We start from the raw sequence: 22,894 nt of genomic DNA on the forward strand, positions 1-22,894 counted from the left end.
GAAAAGACTGCTTTTTTTATTCCTTTAAAGTAAAAAATTAAATAAAAACTTAACTCCTGAACTTAGGTTGAGTGAGTAAAGAGAAAGTCTGGTGAAATATGTGAGACATATTAGGGAATTGAGGATAATCAAATTGCAAAGAATTTAGGAGTGAGTGAAAGGAGAAGAAGAGGGGACAATGAGTTAGAGACAAATTTTTTCTCAGTTTTTTTTTTTTTTTTTTGGATTGACAAAGAATGGAGTGGTATAAGAGGATAATTTCAGATAGCCAAAATAAAAAGGGGCCAGATTATGAAGGATGTTAAAAGACAAAGAGATAATTTTATATTTGATCTTAGAGATGATAGGCAGGCAGTAGCACATATACAGTAAGGAAGTGACATGGTTAGTCCTGCATTTATTATAATTAATATGACAGCTAAGTGTAAGATGTACTGGAGTGTAAAAACATGTAAGACAGAGAAATCAATCAAAAGGCTGCTGGAGAAGTCTAGGCATGAGATGGTTTATTGTAGTATCAAGAAAGAAGTAGACATACTCAAGAGATATTATAAAGGTAAAAATGCCAAACTGATAAATAACAAGAAATGGGGAATGAGAAAGCAAGGAGTCAAGGACGCCATGTAAGTATTGGGCCAGATTAACTGGGGCAACAGAAGTCACTCTGAAGTAGGACAGGAAGAAGGCAGTTTCAGGGGAAAAAATGCTAAGTTCAGTTTTGGACGTTTTTAGATGTCTAAGATGTCTCTAGAGCATCCAATTAATGATATGTAATAAGCAATTGGAGATGTGAGAGAAGTAGTTTGTGGATAAAGTTGTTCAATCATTCCAGACTGAAATGAGGAAGGTAGTTTTATGCTTCCAAAATATTACAAATATTCTTAGAATATTACAAAGTGATTATTCTCAAACTATTAATGGGGCAGGAGGAGGGAAAGAAATACATCAATGAAAAAAATCAATCAACTAATATTTACTAAAAACTATTATGTGCTAGGTACTGTGCTAGGTGAAATAACATGTACTAATGATACCAAATAACCAATCAAATATGTAATAGGTAGCATTTACGCTCAACTTTAAGGTTTTCAAAGTGCTTTTTGCAAAGATTACCTCACTTTATCCTTACAATAACACTAGGAGATAGGTGCTGTTATTATCCCCATTTTATAGTTGAGGAAAATTACCAAATGATTGAACAACTAGCCTAGGGTCATATAGCTAAGTTTTCTGAAGTCAATTTTGAACTCAGGTCTTCTGGCTTCCATTTCCAGTATTCAGTCTAATGCGATAACCTAGCTGCCTCTAGATAAGAGTATATAAAGTCATATAAGAGTAGAGAAAGGAAAAACTTAAGAAATGATTCATTATTTTATGAATGCACTTTGAAAACTTAGTTAACACATTTTGTACACCATTCTTATTAAATTTTAGCTAGATAATTTGTAAACTATAAAAACTTGAAAAGAAATTGTAATAATATATGTATTTCAGTTATGAAGGCAAGAGAATTCTTTCCAGTAAACAAATACAAATAATTGAGAGTAAAAATATAGTTTAGTTCCTTAAACCAAAAAACAAGTTAAAAAAATCCCTCAAGAGAAAAATAAAAACATTTGTGGTATATACAACATAGGAACTCCCAATACACAATGGATAGATGGTTAAGGGATATGAAGAAAATAATTATCAAAGATTACACAATAATAATAATTTAAGTACATGAAAAAATGGTCAATTTAACAAATAATCAGAGATACAATCTGAAACAACTTTTTAAGGTAGCACTTAACATCCATCAAGTAGTAATAAATAAAATAAGTATTGGGATTATAAAAAAAACATATGAATGAATAAATGAGAAAGTATTTAATAAGTATTTATTATGAATCTTAGCAGGGGGCTAAGAGTTGGCCCATCAAGATAGTCTCTGCTCAAAAGGTTACAGAAAATCATCCCCAGGATAATACACCACGACCAAGTAGGATTTATACCAGGAATGCAGGGCTGGTTCAATATTAGGAAAACTATTAGCATAATTGAATATATCAATAACCAAACTAACAAAAACCATATGATCATCTCAATAGATGCAGAAAAAGCATTTGATAAAATTCAACATCCATTCCTAATAAAAACACTTGAGAATATAGGAATAAATGGACTTTTCCTTAAAATAGTCAGGAGCATATATTGAAAACCATCAGTAAGCATCATATGCAATGGGGAAAAACTGGAACGTTTCCCAGTAAGATCTGGAGTGAAGCAAGGTTGCCCACTATCACCGTTATTATTCAATATTGTATTAAAAATGCTAGCCTCTGCAATAAGAGTCAAGAAAGAGATTAAAGGAATTAGAGTAGGCAATGAGGAAACCAAACTATCACTCTTTGCTGATGATATGATGGCATACTCAGAGAACCCCAGAGATTCTACTAAAAAGCTATTAGAAATAATTCATAACTTTAGCTGTTGGAATCCTAGTGTTAACTCAACTTGAAACAAGGTACTAAGTAGAACGAATTGATAACAATGCTTGTGTTCACACCTTTACTCATTGGAGTTCACACGTTTGGGAGATTTCAGGGTTTAGTATGAGATATCTGAATTCACACCTCCCTTGAAGCTCTTAGGGCCAGAGAGCACTCTGGGAAGAAACCCATAATCCCTCTCTCTCGTATCCCACAATTCCTCTCTCTCATATATAAGAAACAGACAGAGGCTCTTAGACAAAATTCAGCTGAATTACATGGAGAGAGGAGCATCAAGTCAGAAGAAGCTACGAGTAGAGAGTTTAGCTGAATTACATTGGAGAGGAGCTCTCTGGGCCAGACACAGAGCACTCTGGAAGAGCCAGAAGCCCTCTCTCGGAGGCAAGAAAGATTTATTACAATTTTTACCTTGGTGCTGGCTGGAGGCAGAGGCAGAAGCAAAGGACAAAGCTGCAAGAGTTCTTGGAACCAAGTAGAGAGATAGGACTCTAAGCTAACCGGGCTATACTGGAGGCAATAAAAGATCTGAACTTTTATCACCTGGCTGCATTTGGGGTAATTATTGATCTGAACTGATACGAAGGCTGCCTCCAGAAAACCTCCCCGAGAAACCTGCTCTCCCCCAGAGAGAACCTTTATATTATTATAAAGAAGAACAAGATCATCACGTTTAGCAAAGTTACAGGATACAAAATAAATCCCCATAAATTCTCAGCATTTTTATACATCACCAAAAAAATCCAATAACTGTAGACAGCATAAAATATTTGGGAATCTATCTACCCAAGGAAAGTCAGGAATTATATGAGCAAAATTACAAAAAACTTTCTGTTGGAATCCTTACAAACTGCTAACTAATTAGAGTTGATCTAATCTTACAAGAAGATGCTTTGGGCAGAACCTGAAACTAAGTAGAACTAATTAATACAAGGCTTGTGTTCACACCTTTACTCATTGGAGTTCACAAGTATGCCAGCTTCGCAAAGTAAACTTTCTAACTTCAAGGGAGTTCACACCTCCCTTAAAGCTCTTTGGGCCAGAGAGCACTATGGGAGAAAACCCATAATCCCATTCTCTCAGAAGATTCACATATTAAGCGAGAGAGCTATTCCAGAATACACTTTTTCCACTTGGCTGGCTGGTCGCAGAAGAGAGTTCAGCTGGACTGGAGAGGAGCGACTAGCTACGAGTGAGAGTTCAGTGGACAACCAGATTCATCTTCATCTCACACCACTGTGGTAGGTAGCTGGGCTCCTGCACGCCCCCCACTGAGACCAAGCTGGTCTGAAAAGACTCACCAGAAAGCTAGCCGAGCCCCAAGAGAAGGAAACAAGAGATTCATTCCATCTCTGTGCTGGTTGGAGGCTGAAGAAAGCAGAGGCAGAGGAAAACGGACAGAACCTTTGGATTTGGAGATATTCGGAGGGCTCTAAGCTAAACCGGCTGTGTTTTGAGAAGAACAAGAACTCCAAAATTTGAACTCACTACAACTTTCCACACAAATAAAGTCAGACTTAAATAATTGGAAAAATATTAAGTGCTCTTGGATAGGCCGAGCAAATATAATAAAGATGACAATACTCCCTAAACTAATCTATTTATTTAGCGCTATTCCAATCAGACTTCCAAGAAAATATTTTAATGATCTAGAAAAAATAACAACAAAATTCATATGGAAGAACAAAAGATAGAGAATCTCAAGGGAATTAATGAAAAAAAAATCAAATGAAGGTGGCCTAGCTGTACCTGATCTAAAACTATATTATAAAGCAGCAGTCACTAAAACCATTTGGTATTGGCTAAGAAATAGATTAGTTGATCAGTGGAATAGGTTAGGTTCACAAGACAAAATAGTCAACGATAGCAAACTAGTGTTTGACAAACCCAAAGATACTAACTTTTGGGATAAGAATTCATTATTTGACAAAAACTGCTGGGATAACTGGAAATTAGTATGGCAGAAATTAGGCATGGATCCACACTTAACACTGTATACCAAGATAAGATCAAAATGGGTCCATGATTTAGGCATAAAGAACAAGATTATAAATAAATTAGAGGAATATAGGATAGTTTATCTCTCAGATTTGTGAAGGAGGAAGAAATTTGTGACCAAAGATGAACTAGAGACCATTATGGATCACAAAATAGAAAATTTTGATTACATCAAATTAAAAAGCCTTTGTACAAATAAAACTAATGCAAACAAGATTAGAAGGGAAGCAACAAACTGGGAAAACATCTTCACAGTTAAAGGTTCTGATAAAGGCTTCATTTCCAAAATATATACAGAATTGACTCTAATTTATAAGAAATCAAGCCATTCTCCAATTGATAAATGGTCAAAGGATATGAACAGACAATTTTCAGATGATGAAATTGAAACTATTACCACTCATATGAAAGAGTGTTCCAAATCACTATTAATCAGAGAAATGCAAATTAAGACAACTCTGAGATACCATTACACACCTGTCAGATTGGCTAAGATGACAGGAAAAAATAATGACGAATGTTGGAGGGGATGCGGGAAAACTGGGACACTGATGCATTGTTGGTGGAGTTATGAATGAATCCAAGCATTCTGGAGAGCAATCTGGAATTATGCCCCAAAAGTTATCAAACTGTGCATACCCTTTGATCCAGCAGTGCTAATACTGGACTTATACTACAAAGAGATACTAAAGGAGGGAAAGGGACCTGTATGTGCCAAAATGTTTGTGGCAGCCCTGTTTGTAGTGGCTAAAAACAGGCAAATGAATGGATGCATCAATTGGAGAATGGTTGGATAAATTGTGGAATGTTATGGAATATTATTGTTCTGTAAGAAATGACCAGCAGGATGAATACAGAGAGGCTTGGAGAGACTTGCATGAACTGATGTTAAGTGAAATGAGCAGAATCAGGAGATCATTATATACTTCAACAACGATACTGTATGAGGATGTATTCTGATGGAAGTGGATTTCTTTGACAAAGAGACCTAACTCAGTTTCAATTGATCAATGATGGACAGAAGCAGCTACACCCAAAGAAAGAACACTGTGAAATGAATGTAAACTGTTTGCATTTTGGTTTTTCTTCCCAGGTTATTTCTGCCTTCTGTACCTAAGATATACTGTGACATATTTAAAAAAAAAAAAAAAAAAAAAGAGTCTCTGCTCTCAAAGAGTTCATCCTTCAACTGAGAGAGACAAATGAAGTAGAAATTTCAGCAGCAGGGTAACTGGTGACTCCTACTTCATACAAGTCATGTGAGCAGTCAAGCAACCCAATGGGGAAATCAAGGTAAATGAATGGTATTGGGATAGAAAAAGAGAAAAAGCTACCTTAAGTGTTGAAGAATTTTCCCATTGTCTTGCCATCTCAGATGAATTCTGCTAAAATGGCATACTAGGATCTTTTGCTGAATGATTAAGTAATAGTGAAAATTAACAAAAATAATGACTTATACTCAGTAATTTCAATATTTAGAATTTACTGTGGAAATGTTATTTTAAAAAATTAAGATATCATTTGTAAATGCCAAAACAAACAAAAAAATACCCACCAAAAAACCCCCCAACCCTTAAATGTTGACAAAAAGAGAATGGTTAAAATGTATCATGTTAATATTTTTCACAGATCTGACACTCGACAGTCCTATATCTTTCATTTTGGTCTCCTTATTCTTGCCTTCATGCATCCTTACAGAGTCCTTCAGGCATCAGATAGAGTCTGATTAGGCATCAAGTCTCTGGAACGGTTCTGAGATACCAAATGCCCCTCAGCCTCTGCCTTCCTCCACCCACAAACAATCACAACATCATTCACTAATGTTACACAGGCACAGGATCACAAAAGTTGAAGAACTGGAAGAGACCTTACAAGGTCACATAGCTCAACATTCTTATTTTGCAGTTGAGAAAACTAAGGCCGAGAGAAGTCAACTGAGAGATAAATACTGTCTCACTGGCTCAGAACAATTAACATTTAGGTATCAAAGAGTGACAAATTTAATTTTTCAACACCAGCATCCCGAAACTAGAATTTATTATATTCAATTTCAAATGAACACTTTATAGAGCCTACATACTAAAGAAGGTGGAGAACACAACATGAAATAACTAAAAATCACACACCAGTGAATGAAAATTGCATAATAATAATAAAAGTAAGCTGGAAAGGTTCAAGGGTTTTTTGAATTGGAAAAGGAATTTTACTCATCATTTAGTTTGCCTTCCTCATTTACAGATGAAAAAAATAACTTCATGTCATACAAATAAGCAACAATTGAATTCAGACCTTCCCTAACTCCACATACAATGATCTTTCTATTATACCATAATAACCACAATGGGAATATGGGAAAAGGAATGCAAAGTTGCAAAAACCTAAGCTAAATACAATAAACATTTCTTAAACCCCATTATGGGCCAGAACTCTGAACTTGAAACAAAGGATTTTTACAACGTACTAATTCAGTGGAACTGATAGAGACAATATCTCTAATTTAGCATGGTTCAGTATGATTGATTTCATCCTACAAGGAGATGTTATGGGCCAGAACTTGAAACAAGGTACTAAGTGGAATTGAGGAGACAATGGTTAAATCTAGTTTAGCATTGATTTAATCCTACAACAAATAATGGTTTCCTAGTGATATAATTATTGGTTTGTACTCAGTGTGTAGCATATAAACTAGAAGCCTCAGCCAGGGAGATTCAGAGATTCAGAGACAAGTGGACAGAAGACTGGAACATAAGCCCAAGCCTTTGGACTCAGACAGATTCATCCCATCTTACACCACCTTAGTGGCAGGCTCTCCTCCTTTACTTCTCCACTGAAACCAAGACTCTAGAAGGCCTCCAGAAAATTAGCCAAGCCCCAAGTCAAAGAGATAGGACTTTGAAAGAGATCATAAAGGATTTGGACTTTAACATCTGGCTGTCCTTGTGATGATTACTGAACTGAAATGAAGGCTGACTCCAGAGATCCCAAGAAAACCTCAACAGAGAACATTACATTTTAGAGAGAATATTACAAAAACCAAACCTGCAAAAGATTCTATTTAAATAAGTAAAGAAGACAAAGATGAACAAAAGGGGATAGCATCAGAGAAGACTGTTATAGATATGCAGGGTATGAACTGAAAGTTAAAAACAATGTTAGAAGTCAGGAAAGTACTTTAAAAGAAAAGGAACATGGGCTGGACTCTTTGAGATGATAGTCTCATCCAGCCCTGGAACCAAGATCTATCTGGTCCCAGTATCTCTCTCCATTTAATAAACTATCAAATTGGTCTCTGAAAAAAAAAAAAAAAAAAAAAAAAAAAAAAAAAAAAAAAAAAAAAAAAAAAAGAAGAGAAACATGGACTCTCACAAGAGAAAAAGCATTAACCTTAAGTGTTAATGTCTTTCCCTCTTTTGTATACCCATTGTATATATATTGTCTACACTTTCCTTCCACAGGCAGGATTCAATAATATCAATCCAATACCTGCAAAGCAGTATGTCAAGACTACAGATAATTTCTTGATCAAGTTATACATGATAAAAAATATTCTACAGACTCCCCTTCTGTGAAAAAAAAAATAAAAATAAAAGATAAAATCTTGGTTTATAAGCTTAATTTGAACAATGATTTAATAAAACCTTACCTCCCATTTTTCAGAAGTACCACTGCCACGTTCTCCAGTTCCAATAAGATATAATCTTCCTGTTCCATCTGACAGTGTAACCCAGGTAGAAGATGTAAAGTGAAGAGATGCACAAAGGCGGTTGTCATAAGCTGTTAAATTTGTGGGAAGTCTGAAAACCTCTCTTGGTTTTCCTAAGGCAGTGTCCTAGGAAGGAAAATAAATAAATGAATGAATGAATAAATAAATGTTGTACACCAACATCTTTCATAGATATATACAGATAATTGTGCTTTGATTTTTCATTTTATGGCTAAGAATTTGTATAATATATAGTCCTGGCCTAAATAAAATAGGCTTGGGCCAATTTAACTGATAATATAATCAAGTCTCATCCTAAGTGCCTAGGCTGTTTTTTAGGCTATCCCAAGAGACTATTTCAGCTATGTCTAAAAATACCCTGTTTTAATTTATTTTAAAGGAATTGCTTATCTATAATCTAAAATATAATGCTGAATAAGAGGTGGAACCAAGAAGGCAGAGCAAAGGTAGGGACTCGCTGAAGTTCTCGCCCAAACCCCAGCAAATTTAATGATTCTAAACAATTTTTGGAGCATCAGAACCCACAAAACGACGTAGTGGAATAATAGGCTTGGAAGGTTGGCAAAAGGGGTTTAGAGCACAATCATAGCATTTACTGGGTCAGTACAGCCTGGGCCCCACAAAACCAATAACAGACATGGGACCTCTAAGTTGACAGCACTGGCAGTAATCTTCAGACTTCTCAGCTCACCAAGGCCAAAGACAACTCAGCAGGAAAGGTTTGATTACTAGGAACGATTTTTGTGAGGGGAATCACAGCCAAGAATGTGGCTTTGAGAGACAATCAAGAACAGTAGCAGCAGCAGTGCTGAGGCAGTAGCAGTGAATGAGGCAGTGACAGCAACAGCAACTATAGCATCAACCATTGCTTCAGTAGATCTTAACATACAAATGAGAGACCAGAACAGCTGGTCATGGGAGATTGCAGGGGTCTCTTTACTGGCACTGTGGCAGGACTTTGTTGCTTTGTCCATACACAGATGGATAACAGTGCTGGATCATAGTAAAAGTCTTTAAAAGGAATTCTGAAAACAGCTACACAAAACTGAAGCTTGGGAAATTACATCCTCCATCCAGGAAACAGAGTCCTACTTAAATAAGGAGTTAATAGTTAAATTATAGGTTAGGAAAATGAGCAAACAGAAAAAGATTCTCACCATAGAAAGCTACACTAGGGACAAGGGAAGATCAAAATACATTCTCAGAAGACAAAAGTCAACTCCTACATCCAAAACCTCCAAGAAAAATAAGAATTGGTCTCAGGCCATGGAAGAGCTCAAAAGGGATTTTGAAAATAAAAAGAGAGGTAGAATAAAAAATGGGAAGAGAAATGAGTGGTGCAAAAGGAAATACAAAAAGCTATTAAGAATGCCTCAAAAAGCAAAATTGCCCAAATGGGAAAGGAGGTACAACATAGTCAATTCAGTTTCTAATTCTTATTGTTTCTACCTCCACAACACACACAAATCTTTTCCTTTCTCACTACATATATGACCAATACTTGATTCAGATACAAAGCATGGCTTCTGTAGTTAGGAAAAGAAAAACAAGTTGTTGTTGCCAACCAGGACAGATGCAGGGGACTTGCATTGTGATAAGCATGATATGGTTAGGACCAAGCGAAAGGCAAAAGGCAAAACATAATTTTGCATTTGATCTTAGGGCAATAGGGAGCCATTGGACTTTATTTAGTAGTGACATGGTGAGACCATAAGAAAAATTTTGTTAGATATGTTGAGTATATATTAAAGTGGGAAGAGACTTGAATCAGGGAAACCAATTACAAATTCATTTAATGAGCCAAGTGAGAGATGTTGGTGCAGTGGGAGAATTGGATCTTTAAGTAAGAATTGCCTGGACACCAGACTTGTTTTTCAAAAGAAAAGATTTTATTAGCACATAAAGCAAGACAGGACCAAGCTGTATTCCATGAGTGGTTTGTCCAAAGGAATATGCCAGAATGGGTATTTTATAGAAAAAGGTGGGTCATTTACTCTTTGCTCATTGGTTAGAACCTCCCTAAGGAGGTGTTTACTTCTTAGCCATTAGCCAAATTTTGAGAAAAACAAAGAATAGAAAACTGTAGCAGAGAACTCAAGGTCCTTGCACTTGAATGTGTGGTTTGTTTTAGGATTTGGGGTTTTCTTTAGGTATCTTTAATCTTATAATGTGTTGTGTGAATATTAATTAATATGTCATAATTCAAATGCTTCAATGATCTAGTGTCTCTAGCCTGGAAATAAACAAGAAAACTATCCTATCATTGAAGCATTTGAATTATGACTAATTAATTAATATTCATACAAACCCTAAAACAAATTAAAGCTATCTCAATTTTGAAAAGGTTCCTACTTTTATCTATTAATCTTTAGTGACTTTTTATAAATAAAAAAATAAAGCTCTGAAACATTTAGCAATTTGCTCAGTCACAAAGTTCTCAGTATACACTAAGTCATGTAGTTTCATATTAACAATAGAATCTTTCCAGTCATTCCTAAGTAGAACACAACTGAAGAATTAAAGGAAATATCTATCATTTCATTCTCCTATAGACATTTGATTAAACTAGAAACAAAACTATCTGATCCTTTAATTATAGAGGAACAAACTAGATAAGTAATCTGTGATTGTTAGCTAAATTACTGAAATCTCTGCCTAAATTACATGATACAGATAAAGGAGATCTTTAAACACAAGACAAGAATCTTTTCTTTATATTCTACAAAATATAGTTACTCATTCTCTTTCATTTCTACTCACGAAACACAGTTTGATTATCCAAAATAGATTAACACACCAGTATTAAAATCAGTTTACTGTATTAAGAATCACTTTCTATAGATAATTTGCAAGGAATTGATTCGCCTATCTTTCCTCTAATAAACAGAATTAGTGGGTGACTTTTTTGTTTCTAGACTATTGAAAACATATCAAGTTTTTCTATGCAAGGCTAGTGGAATACATAAGCAAGAATCAACAATATCAAAAGACTTAAGAACTGCAAGCTGTATCCATTTTCATAAAATGAATACTTATAGTCATAAAATTAAAGATCCAAAATATCAAAGACAACTTTCTAAGATATAAAGCTGTGCTAGTCAATGTGCACCAATGTTTTTCTCTCCAAGAAGATCAATTACATACACTATAAAATAAAGAAGTATATTTTAGCAATTTTTAACTATATGAAAGCTTTTAATTGTACAGTAAAACACTAACTACTATAAAGGTAACTAACACAATAACAGCAATATATGGTAAATTAATATTTATACACAAATATATTTTTAAATATATCAATTATAAATGTTTTTGAATAAATGATCTACTGAGCAGCTAGGAGAAGATTTCAATGTTGAACAAAATAGTCTACTAAATCTTAAAGTTTATAACTATTTGCAGAGGCTTGAGCAGAGCCATTCACCTTGAATCTGTTAATTTAATTCAAAAAAAAAAAAAAAAAAAGGCCATAGTTAGAATGGGGAAAAAAAAAAAACCCATATACAATCAACAACAAATGGAAATCAAAGTATACATTTTTGCCCTTTTAAAATAAGCAATTTGCTCTGAGGAAAGGTTTTCAGCAGTGATATTCACTGCTTTTTTTTTTTCTTTTTTCTTTTTGGCTGTATAACTATTCTTTTCTTTTTTAAAAAATAAACCTCAAGCTTAAGAAAATGTATTTTTATCTTGTGTACAATTTTATTTAATTATCTCTTTATGAAACATAAAAACATTAACAAAAAATTAAAACACACAATCCCTAGAATTTTTATGGTCTTTCCTTTTTTTCCCCTACATATCAAACATTAGTTTCCTCCTCTTTTTCATACCACTTCACAAACCTTGGTTTTCCCTCATTATCTCCAGCATTCCAAAGACAGAAAGAATGGAAATATATGGTAACGAATTGCTAGAATATAGATTAGATGTTATAATTCAAAGTAAATTTAATTGCCTAATTATATAATAATGAAACAATTCTCTCAATTTTAAAAGTGGTAAATTACATTAAGCTTGTAGTTTACTGGAGATCATAAGAACATATATGCAAGCCACTAAAGGGAATTAAGTTCAATTACCTGATTTTAAAGATGGAGAAACAAAGGCATGGAGGGTTAAATAATTTGTTCAAGATCACAAAGCTAATCTATGAAGCAGCATTTGAACCTAGTTCTTACTAACAAACTTTAGGATCTTATCCTCTAGGCCTTAAAACTAAATTACATTAAGGAAAGTACATAATCTCTGATTAATGCTAAGCTTCAAAATTAGAAAAGACAACCTCTTAAAAACTAAGATTCTTCCAGTTATATCATATGACAGCAAATCATACAATAGCACAATCTCAAAAAAACACTAAAAATAACCCAAATTCAGCACATTATTAAGTTTATATATAAGAAGCTCAATGAAAATCATCAGGCATGTAGAAAATTGGGTGGATCAGTTAGCTACCTAGTAAGACCATGGAAATATGAAAATTCAAATATGCTTCACTAGGATGCTCAAGATATTAAAAGAATCAAAAATTCATTCTGTGCACTGGGCAAATAGGATAATTTATTGAAGTATAAAGATAAAAATCATACCATGAGGAAGTTTGATGAGCTGTGCTGAAGAAAGCATTTACACTAATGATATCAACAACTATTAAAGTATCAGAGATGAAAGGACAGTCATAGATAAGTAGGTAATGCAATGGATAGAGGAGTAGGTAGGGAGAGGAAGACCTGAATTCAAATGCAGTCTCAGATACTTACTGGCTCTATGACCCAGGGTAAGTTGTTTAACTTATCTCAGTTTCTTCAACTATACAATGGGGATAATAATAGCACTACCTCATAGAACTGTTGTGAGGACTAAGATAATATTTGTAAAGTATTTAGCATTGTGTCTGGCATCTAGTAGGTGCTTTATAAATGCTAATTCTTTTCCCTAGTACAGACACTTTTCTCTCACTAAGAACATTAACATTTTTATTTAATAATATAGTGTCTATATCAGGAAATTGACCTACCTGGCTATGATGAAATGTTATGCAGATTCCCCTTCTAAGATTTCAAACTGTATTTATACATCCTACAAAGAGGTATAAAAATCTTATCAGTTTAAATACTAACTATTACACTATTTATGAATATAAACTATGAAGTCCAGGAAAAAGAATACAAATAGAATATGGTCTTTCAAATGCATTGGGCATCTTAATAAGAAAACAGCAGTCTCTAATTCCTAGTCCTCATCAAGTAGACCTCTTCAACTTTCAATTACCTATTAATACTCTAGATCTAGGGCTTATGATATGCTATGTTAAATGGGGAGGACAAACAAGATTTAAGCCTTGTACCTATCTATTTAGAAGTAAAGAAATATAAAACTGCAGATTGTCAGATTGATAATACATGAAAGACAAACTCCAGCCTGTCTTTAAGAATTGACTAGATCTAAATTAAAAAGCACAAATTAACTGTAATTTCAAACATAGATAGATTCTGAAGCTTTCTAGTTATTGTCCACAGACTAGTAGTCACTTAATCTCTTTGCGCTTTCTTAGCTATAAAAAGGGAAAAGGTATTAATCTACTACTGCACTCACACTATCTTATATAAAACCACATGAAAAATGTTTTACTAACTTTAAAGCTTGACATACAAATACCAATTGTTAGAAGTATCATAAATTGAACACTTGTATGCAAGATGTCAATAGTACCAGCAATCATCTATTCACTAAAGGTTATATTCCAAAAAATACATTTGCAAACTTGTTTGAAACTGAAAATGAGTAAATCCACAGAAACAATGTTATACATGGTGGTTATGTTTTCATAATACACCACAAAAGCTATTTAACTCATGAGCTGCATTAAGTTTAGTACTATACTAATAATATTAAGGGACCCAACCACAATGTTTCTAAAGGAAAATATATTCAGTGTTCCAACTTGGGAAGCTGGGAATTTATCTTTCTTCTGATGTAATCCCAGTATAAAATACTCATTCCCATCAGTGTTGGTTCTTATATCCTGAGATAAGAGTTTTATTTGGGTAAGGAGAGAGTGAAAAAGCCTCCTACCAATATAAAATTGGGACTTGAACTAAACACATTTGTTTTATTTTAAATATCCCTCTAGTCTACTGTTGCCACCAAGGTTCTGCAAACTAGCCTTCTTTCCTTAGTCCATTTTTTAAAAGAACTAATTTCTCCCTTAGCCTTTTACTCTTAAAATAGGGGATAATGAAAATGCCCTTCCCTTATTATTTGTGAAAATAGTATCATGGCATCTGTTTCTTTTACAACCAAACTCCTTCAGAGTACAGCTAGCTTGTTTTCTATTTTTTTAAAACCTCACTACTAAGCATAACACAAACACACAAGAAGCATTTAATAAATGCATTTATTTACTGAAAAGATTTATTGACATATAAAGATAGATAGACAGATAGAAGCTCTAGTGGTTCCTAATTATCTCTAGTATCAAACACAAATTTTTATGTTTGGCACTTATAGCCTCTCACAACTTGGCTCCAACTAATTTTTCCAGATTATTATACCCTCAACCCTTTACAAACTCAGTAATCCAGTCAAACTGGCTTTCTTGTTATTCTTCATCTACACTTGGAAATATTTAGCTTCTTTTAATGCTTAACTCAAGCCCTACTTTCTATTTGAGGCTTTTTTCCCTCATCTCATAAAAGTCTCCCTCCCCCAAATTACCTTGTACATATTTTGTATATGCTTCTCTTCACTGTGAGGATGGGTAAGCACTAATATCCTCAAACATGTCAAGAAAAGACAAGGAAATTCTCCAGAATCTTGGGTAGACCCCACGGTGGCAAAGTTACGTGTTGCTGCTGTTATGTTATGTCTAACTCCTCATGCCCCAATTTGGGGTTTTTTTTTGACAAAGATACTGGAGTGGACACACCTCTCAGATTGGGTAAGATGACAGGAAAAGATAATGACGAATGTTGGAGGGAATGTGGGAAAAATGGAACACTGATACATTGCTGGTGGAACTGTGAATGATGCAACCATTCTGAAGAGCAGTTTGGAACTATGCTCAAAAAGTTATCAAACTATGCGTACCTTTGATCCAGCAGTGTTACTACTGGGCTTATATCCCAAAGTGATCTTAAAGGAGAGAAAGGCACCTACATGTGCAAAACTGTTTGTGGCAGTCCTTTTTGTAGTGGCAAGAAACTGGAAACTGAATGGATGCCCATCAACTGGAGAATGGCTTTATAAATTATGGTATATGAATGTTATGGAATATTATTGTTCTGTAAGACACGACCAGCAGGATGATTTCAGAAACTTGGAGAGACCTACATGAACTGGTGCAAAATGAAATGAGCAGAATCAGGAGATCATTATACATGGCAACAAGAAGATTATAGGATGATCAATTCTGATGGATGTGGCTCTCTTCAACAATGAGATAATTCAAGCTAGTTCCAATTTCAGTGATGAAGAGAGCCATCTACACCCAGAGAGAGTACTGTGGGAACAGTGTGAAAGAAACCCCTACATAGCATTTTCACTCTTTAAAAAAAAAAAAAAAAAATGAACTCCTTGAGGATAGGGAGTGTTTTTCCTCCTTTGTATTTCCAATGCTGAACACACTTTCATATTAAATACTTAATAAATGCTTATTTGTTGTTTTAAAAAAAAAAAAAAAAAGATACCGGAGGGGTTTGCTAAAATGAGCATCATGAGGATGAAGAAACTGAGATAAACAGGGTTAAATAATTCACCCAGGGTCACAAAGCTAACAAGTGTCTGAGGCCAGATTTTAACTCACAAAAGTAAATATCCAAGCCCAGGACTCCATTCACTATAGCTGCCTCCAAATTTTTATGGAGATATAGACAAATTGCACAGGATGAATAGGCATTAAAGAATAGTATCATTGGAAAGATCTAAAGCAACAGAATGTAGATCTTTTGGGGTATCTACAAAGATCAAATATATGCAGACAGCATGGGCTAGGTCCATAGGCAAACACTGGGGGAGTATTGTTCCACTTTCTCCATATGTGTGCTTATGTGGTTAGTTCCAAATAGGCTACCTGACAGTTTCATTTTTTAATTTGTATCTCCAGCACAATGCACTTAATACATATTCATTTATAACTCTTCTCCACAAAATCTGTTAAGTTTTTTTAAAAACAGAAAGATTTCTAAATGATATTTAAACTAATTTTAGGAGTCAATCAATATAAAGAAAACAAAACAGTATTATCTATTTGGATGACATATACATAACATCTGGTCAACTCATCACTCGAAACGATGAATGAATTTTGTATCATCTCTCATAACCTTACACTAAAAGAATAAATACTATTTGTCAAAGTTAATATTTTTAAGTAATGTTAAACATATTTGGGGATGAATCAAGGATCATGAAAACAAGTACAAAAATTATTACATATTAGACCTTGAGGTTTATAATGTTGTTTTAATAAAGATATGAATTTTGTCCCATGGCAGTTTGACTAGTGTCACTCATTTAGCCTATACAAAACAAAGAGAATCAAAATATAACAATTTTTTAAAAAATAAACCCCAATGAAATACAAGAGACTCATCTGAGTCCTCTGTCATGAATGAAGAGAATAATTATCAAAGTAAGTGGGACAAATTTTGATCCTGAATATTGTACTAAGTGACACAAAAATTTCTACAGCAAATGCAAGGGCTAAACTGTTTTCACATCAAGAGTCATCACCAATAAAAGTGATCAGTGGCTTGATATATTATTTGAAGTAAGCTATCTACCTTTTTTTTTCCTCATATCATATTCCCAATTCTCCTATCTTTTCAATATCTCACCTGATTTTCACTCTTTATCTCTCTACTGAGTATCAATGGAAAGTAAAGTTTGACTTTTTTCCCTTTAATTACTCCTTAAGGACTAAATATTTCCAAACTAAGATTATGCTTAGTTATAATGCCCATTTACCCTTTATTTGCCAAGCCATTTATGTGATAAGGTAATTAATACTATATGAAATAAATATTTTCCAATATTGATGAGCCATTAGGGAAAACATCCATAAATGGAGAAACAAAATGGAAAAAAGAGATTCATATATATTGTCATCTATAAGATTAAAAAGAAGCAAACATCAATTTATCCTTTGTTCTCAGAAGATTGTATGCAAATGAGTGAAGCTCCAAAATAATAACAAAAATGCCAACTGTGCCTCAGTAACCAATGTGTCATATACCACCACAGTTTTCTGAAGCTGTCTAATAACATCATACTAAAGGTCATTCCATGTCATCTTCAAGACCTCCAGAACTCAGGGACTGAGTTTAAAACAAGTAGGTAATGGAATACTTAAAATCTATGCACAGAGAGAAGGAATAAACACCAGGATCAAGACTTCAACTTACCTAAGAGCCAGGTACCAAGTGATTGGAAGAAATGACATTCACATACCAAGAGGTAGAACCCTTTAGAAATAAATTTATATGGTATCTCTTATCATAACAGTTAACCAACGACTCTGTACAGTAGAAGAGCTTGCAAATCCCTACATTTTAACTCTCGACCACATTCAAGACAAGAGAGAGGGTACTAAGTACCCTACATGCAGCAGCTTTCTTGACAAAATGTCTTTAATTCTTTTCTAGTTTATTTGTTATATGTAATGTTGTTTTAGGGATAACCTCTCAAATGCTGTATAAAAAGAAAGCAGTTTTAAAATTCTGTTTTTCTGTATATCAAAAGGGTATGTCAAGAGAAGAAAGTTTTTTCAAAATATTATAATGAAATAGTTCTACCTCATAGGAAAATCAATTGAAAATCCTTGGATTATAAGGCTCCTTGAGGGTCTCTTTTTGTAGCCCCAGTACCTAAAACAGTGCCAGAGACATAGTAGGCACTTAATTGTTCACTGAATGATTACTAAATAAATGTATTTAATTTTTCTTTAATAAATTTTATTCTTACCAATGTGACTGATAAGTTCATAATTCTTCCAAGCTGATCAACGAAGTAGATATTATCTTGATTCCATGCATCACAATGCAAGTAATTAAACATGCCAAAGGCACGCATGTGGTCCAATGTATACTGATCATCTCTGAGTTTAACTTCTGCCACAGCTAGAAAAAAAAAAATTCTTTTGTAATTAGGCTCCTTTCAAGATCAAGAAATCACCAAATGAACATACCATTAACAGAACAGTCAACAAAGGCAGAGAAATTCTCAAAAGTATATTCAGATTAGTACTTATAAAATACATTAGGGAGATGTAAATTTTCAAAAATGACTGTGATGTGAAAACAAAAGAAAATTCTCAAACATTTCTTAAAAGATTAATTTATGGGCTCCTATATTAAACCAAATCATGTGTACATTTTATACAATCACAGAATGTCAAAGCTGAAAGGGAACATTAGTGATTTTCAAACTCTTCATTTTATAGATGATAAAACTAAAAAAAAGGTAAAGTAACCGGTCCAAAATCACTAAAAATCACATCAGCACATATTTCCCCAAATTTCCCAAGGGGTATATAACACAAAAAAGATTAAGAAGCCATGGATTAGCTGATTTAAGTCTTAATATCTGAACTACTAGTTCTGAAATTTTGAGACCAAGTCTTCTGATACTAAGTCCATCTCTGTTTCAGATTTCTTGACATCCAGGATTTCACAAGTCAAACAATTTGGCTTAAGTGGGCTTCAGTAATTGATTTTAAGAACTTACATTCACCAGAACAGAATTTATGAGACAGCATTGAATTTATACATTATAATCTCTGGCAATTTCAATTATCTTTTACTCCAAGTAAAAGGTTCAATCATGTTAATTCTTATCAAAAACACTAAAGTAATTTTCCTAAAGTGCAGGTCTAATTATGTGTGCCACCCACCCAATCAACAAACTCTCAATGATTCCCTATTACCTCTAAGATGAAATACAAAATGCTTTTTGGCAAAGTCCTTCATAAACTAGCTACTTCCTACCTTTCAAGTCTTTTTACACCTTACTCCCTGCCACTATTATTCTTTATGGCAGTAACACTGACCTCCTGGTTGTTCCACAAACAAAACATTACTTCTTTCAGCTCTGCATATTTCCTATACCTGGAATGCTCCCTCTCCTTCCTCATTAAGTACCAGCTAAAATCTTATCTTCATGAGAAGGCTTTCCCAATTCCTCTTAATTCTCATGCCTCCCTCTATTAATTAGTTTCAATTTATCCTTAACTAGTTTGTATTTTATTTGCTTGTTGTGTCCTCCATTACACTATGGGATCACTGAAGACAGGGACTACAGTTTGTCTCTTTTTGAATTCTAACCACTTATTAGTACAGTGCCTGGAACAAACAGGTATTATAAGTATCACAGTATCAGGACTTGCTGTTTAGTAGTCATCATTACCTTCATTACTTCTACTAGGAGACTCCTACACTTGATATTCCCTCAGTCTACACGGTGACTTTGACCATTAGTCCTTCATTCCACCTAGCTCATTTTACACATAAACAATCAGAAGTCATAATTCTATATCCCAAGAAGAAATGTGATATACTCTTTATCACAGAATCACACAAAATAACAGTATCAAAATACAATAGTAGCATTACACACCATTACAAAAGATCCTTATATAATAGATATCGAGGTATTTTTTTTCTTTTATTTATTCTACTAAATAGTATTTATTTCATGTTTTCAACAAAAATAAATAAAAATCAAATTGCCATTTAAAGACGTTAACAATAGTGCCAGGTCTCCCTCTCCTGACCACTGTTGTCACTACAAGTTGCTATATTACATAAATGGAGCAGGAAAAAAGAGAGAAGAACTAATTTTAATTTTCTGGCTGCTGAGGGTTGATTATACTTAATTTCATAATTTAAATCCTAAATCTGTTTATCTTTAGAAATTTTCACACATGACATTCATTATTTTGAAACTGACAGTGTATCCATTAATATCAATATTGTGCATAGATCTGAATGGATTCGTGATTGAGCCAAACTTTTCCTTATTCAAATGTCCAGATTCCCAGCATCAGGAAAGTATAATCAACTACTTAGTCTAAAAAGTGTCTAAAAAGTCTTACTGTATCTTTAAACTATTAAAACCTAATACTGTACTAAGATTTTGGGGATACCTTATATAGTGAAATTTGATAATCCTATTTTGTATAAATAATTTTAGTCAGTTTTGACTTGGCACACTCTAAGTTGAAAAGAAATAGTTTTAAATAGCCTGGAAAAAAACAATCTTTTAGAATAGGGGGAAGAAAATAATCACATTTAGTAAATAGATATCATTCAATGACGTGATTCTTTGTTCTCTAGCACTACTGCATGGATGAAACTTATAAATACATATATAAAGCAATGAAAATAATAAAGTAGTGAAGTAGTGACACATCATTACAACAAAAAATATATATCATTAAGCAAATATGGATCAAAAGAGGTAAGCTATCATGTAATTTAAGTGAAATATAGATGAAGGGCAGAAGTGCTATATTATTAATCAAAACTCTGTTTATTGTTTTTGTTAAAAGACCCAAATAAGAGTCTCTCTAGCTTATTAGGCTGGCACTTTTTGGAGGACGTGTGTGTGTGTGTGTGTGTGTGTGTGTGTGTGTGTGTGTGTATGGGCATAAGCAAAAATCAAAGCTTGACCAACTCACAATCTGCACCAGTGGTAGAGATCCTATAAGAATAGGATCGTGGATAGATTCAAATAATTTCTATCACTCTCTTCAATTTAACAATCATATTAAAAACCTAATAGCTGAAAGTCCTCCATGTTAGACAACAAGAAAACAAAGGAAAAAGTTGAAATTAAATGCCTTTGAGAAGCTTCTATTTTACTTGGAGAATTTAACTCTTCAATCACATGTCAAACAGGTACCATGGCTCAAGACAAATATTATTTAAACTTCCACAAAATATACAATAGGCATGTGGTTCTCCTTATCAATAAAAACTACAGACTGCTCCACGGCAACATTAACTCTGTGTGAAACTATGAAGCTATGAAGGGTGAGTGTTTGATGGCAAATGTATATAATAGTTGCAAATGTGAAGTAGAAAAAAGTGAAGGATCGAAATTATCAAATGTTTGAGAATCATAACTGTTAGAAGTAGACCTTAGAAACTGATAGCCTATATTCTCTGTGAGGATCAGTTGAAGGAACTGGGATAATAAGCAAGATAGAGAAGAGAGTTAAAGAATAATTTTATTCAAGTATTTAACAGAATCTAACTGGATCTCATGGCTGGAAAGAACCTCAGAGGCCATCTAGTTACAACTGTACTTGGGGGCCGGGGGCGGGGGGAGGGGGGAGGTGGAGAAACAAAACCCTTCACACATATAAAGTCTTATCTAAACAACTGGAAAAATACCAATTGCTCACAGGTTGGCTGAGTTCATATAATAAAAATGACAAATCTGCTAAAATTGATTTACTTGTTCAGTAAATCAATTGTCCAAAAAGTGATTTTATAGAACTAGAAAAAAAATAATAAAATTCACCTCGAAGAATAAAAGATCAAGAATTATCAGGAGAATTAATGAAACAAAAATACAAAGGATGGTAGCTTAGCAGTACCAAACCTAAAATCACATTATAAAACAGCAGTCATCAAAACCATTTGGTACTGGCTATGAAAGAGTGGTGAAAGAGTGGAATAGATTAGATATATAGGACAAGATAGAGAGCCAAAACTCTGGAGAATATACTTGAAAGAAGTATACTTGAAACAAGGTGTTAACTCAGAAGAATTGATGAGACAATGGTTATCTAGTTTACATATACTTAGTACTTAGCATGGCAATGTAATAGTTCTCTAGTTCACACATATTCAGTATGCTGTAATGATGTAATTATAATAGGGTATATAAGAACTGGGGACAGGAAGTCAAACAGAAGTCAGACTGTCAGACTGCTAGAGGAGACTGGGTCAGACTATGACAGACACAGACTGTATAAGAGACAATAAAGACTTTGGACTCTATTCTTGTCCATTTTCCTGGTTTCTATCATGCTAAGACTAAGGTCCTTCAGGAGGACCTCCAGAAAGCTTACAACATTATAAGACATAATAATCAAGATCTACAGTAAACACCCAAACTCCAGCTTCTAGAATAAGAATTATTTGACAAAAATTGCTAGGAAAAGTGGAAAACAATATGGCAGTCGGCACAGACCTATATCTCACACCTCATACCAAATAATATCAAAATGGATACATATTTTGTGTATAAATGATGATACTATAAACAAATTAGGAGAAAAAGGGATAATTTACCTATCAGATCTTTGGAGAAAGGAGGAATTCATGAGAAAAGAACTAGAAAACATGAAAAGCAAAATGGACAACTTGATTACGTTAAATTAAAACTTTTTTGCACAAACAAAACCAATAGAAACAAAATCAAAAGGGAAGTACAAAGCTAGGAAAAAATGTTTACAGCAGTGTTTCTAATAAAAGTCTCATTTCTAAAATAAAGAACTGTGTCAAAATTATAAGAATATACATCATTCCCCACTTGATAAATGCTCAAAGGATTCAATTTTCAGATAATGAAATTAAAGCCATCTATAGTCATATGAAAAAATGCTCTAAATTACTATTGATTAGAGAAATGCAAATTAAAATAACTCTGAGATACTTCCTCACTTCTCTCA

At 33.7% G+C, this 22,894-nt stretch overlaps 1 protein-coding gene across 2 annotated transcripts in view; it reads right to left on the minus strand.

Annotated features, from left to right (window-relative positions):
* NUDCD1 (NudC domain containing 1) overlaps positions 1-22,894 on the minus strand; it is a 90,489-nt gene that overhangs the window by 57,557 nt on the left and 10,038 nt on the right. For both annotated transcript variants that reach the window (XM_051970990.1, XM_051970989.1), the window contains exons 2-3: positions 18,178-18,332; positions 8,131-8,316 (exon numbers count right to left, since the gene is read on the minus strand). In XM_051970990.1, the coding sequence (XP_051826950.1) occupies positions 8,131-8,316; positions 18,178-18,332 (341 nt within the window). The remainder of the gene's footprint in view (positions 1-8,130; positions 8,317-18,177; positions 18,333-22,894) is intronic.

The sequence above is a fragment of the Antechinus flavipes genome, chromosome 1, assembly GCF_016432865.1.
Source record: "Antechinus flavipes isolate AdamAnt ecotype Samford, QLD, Australia chromosome 1, AdamAnt_v2, whole genome shotgun sequence".
In the NCBI taxonomy this organism is placed as follows: Eukaryota; Metazoa; Chordata; class Mammalia; order Dasyuromorphia; family Dasyuridae; genus Antechinus; species Antechinus flavipes.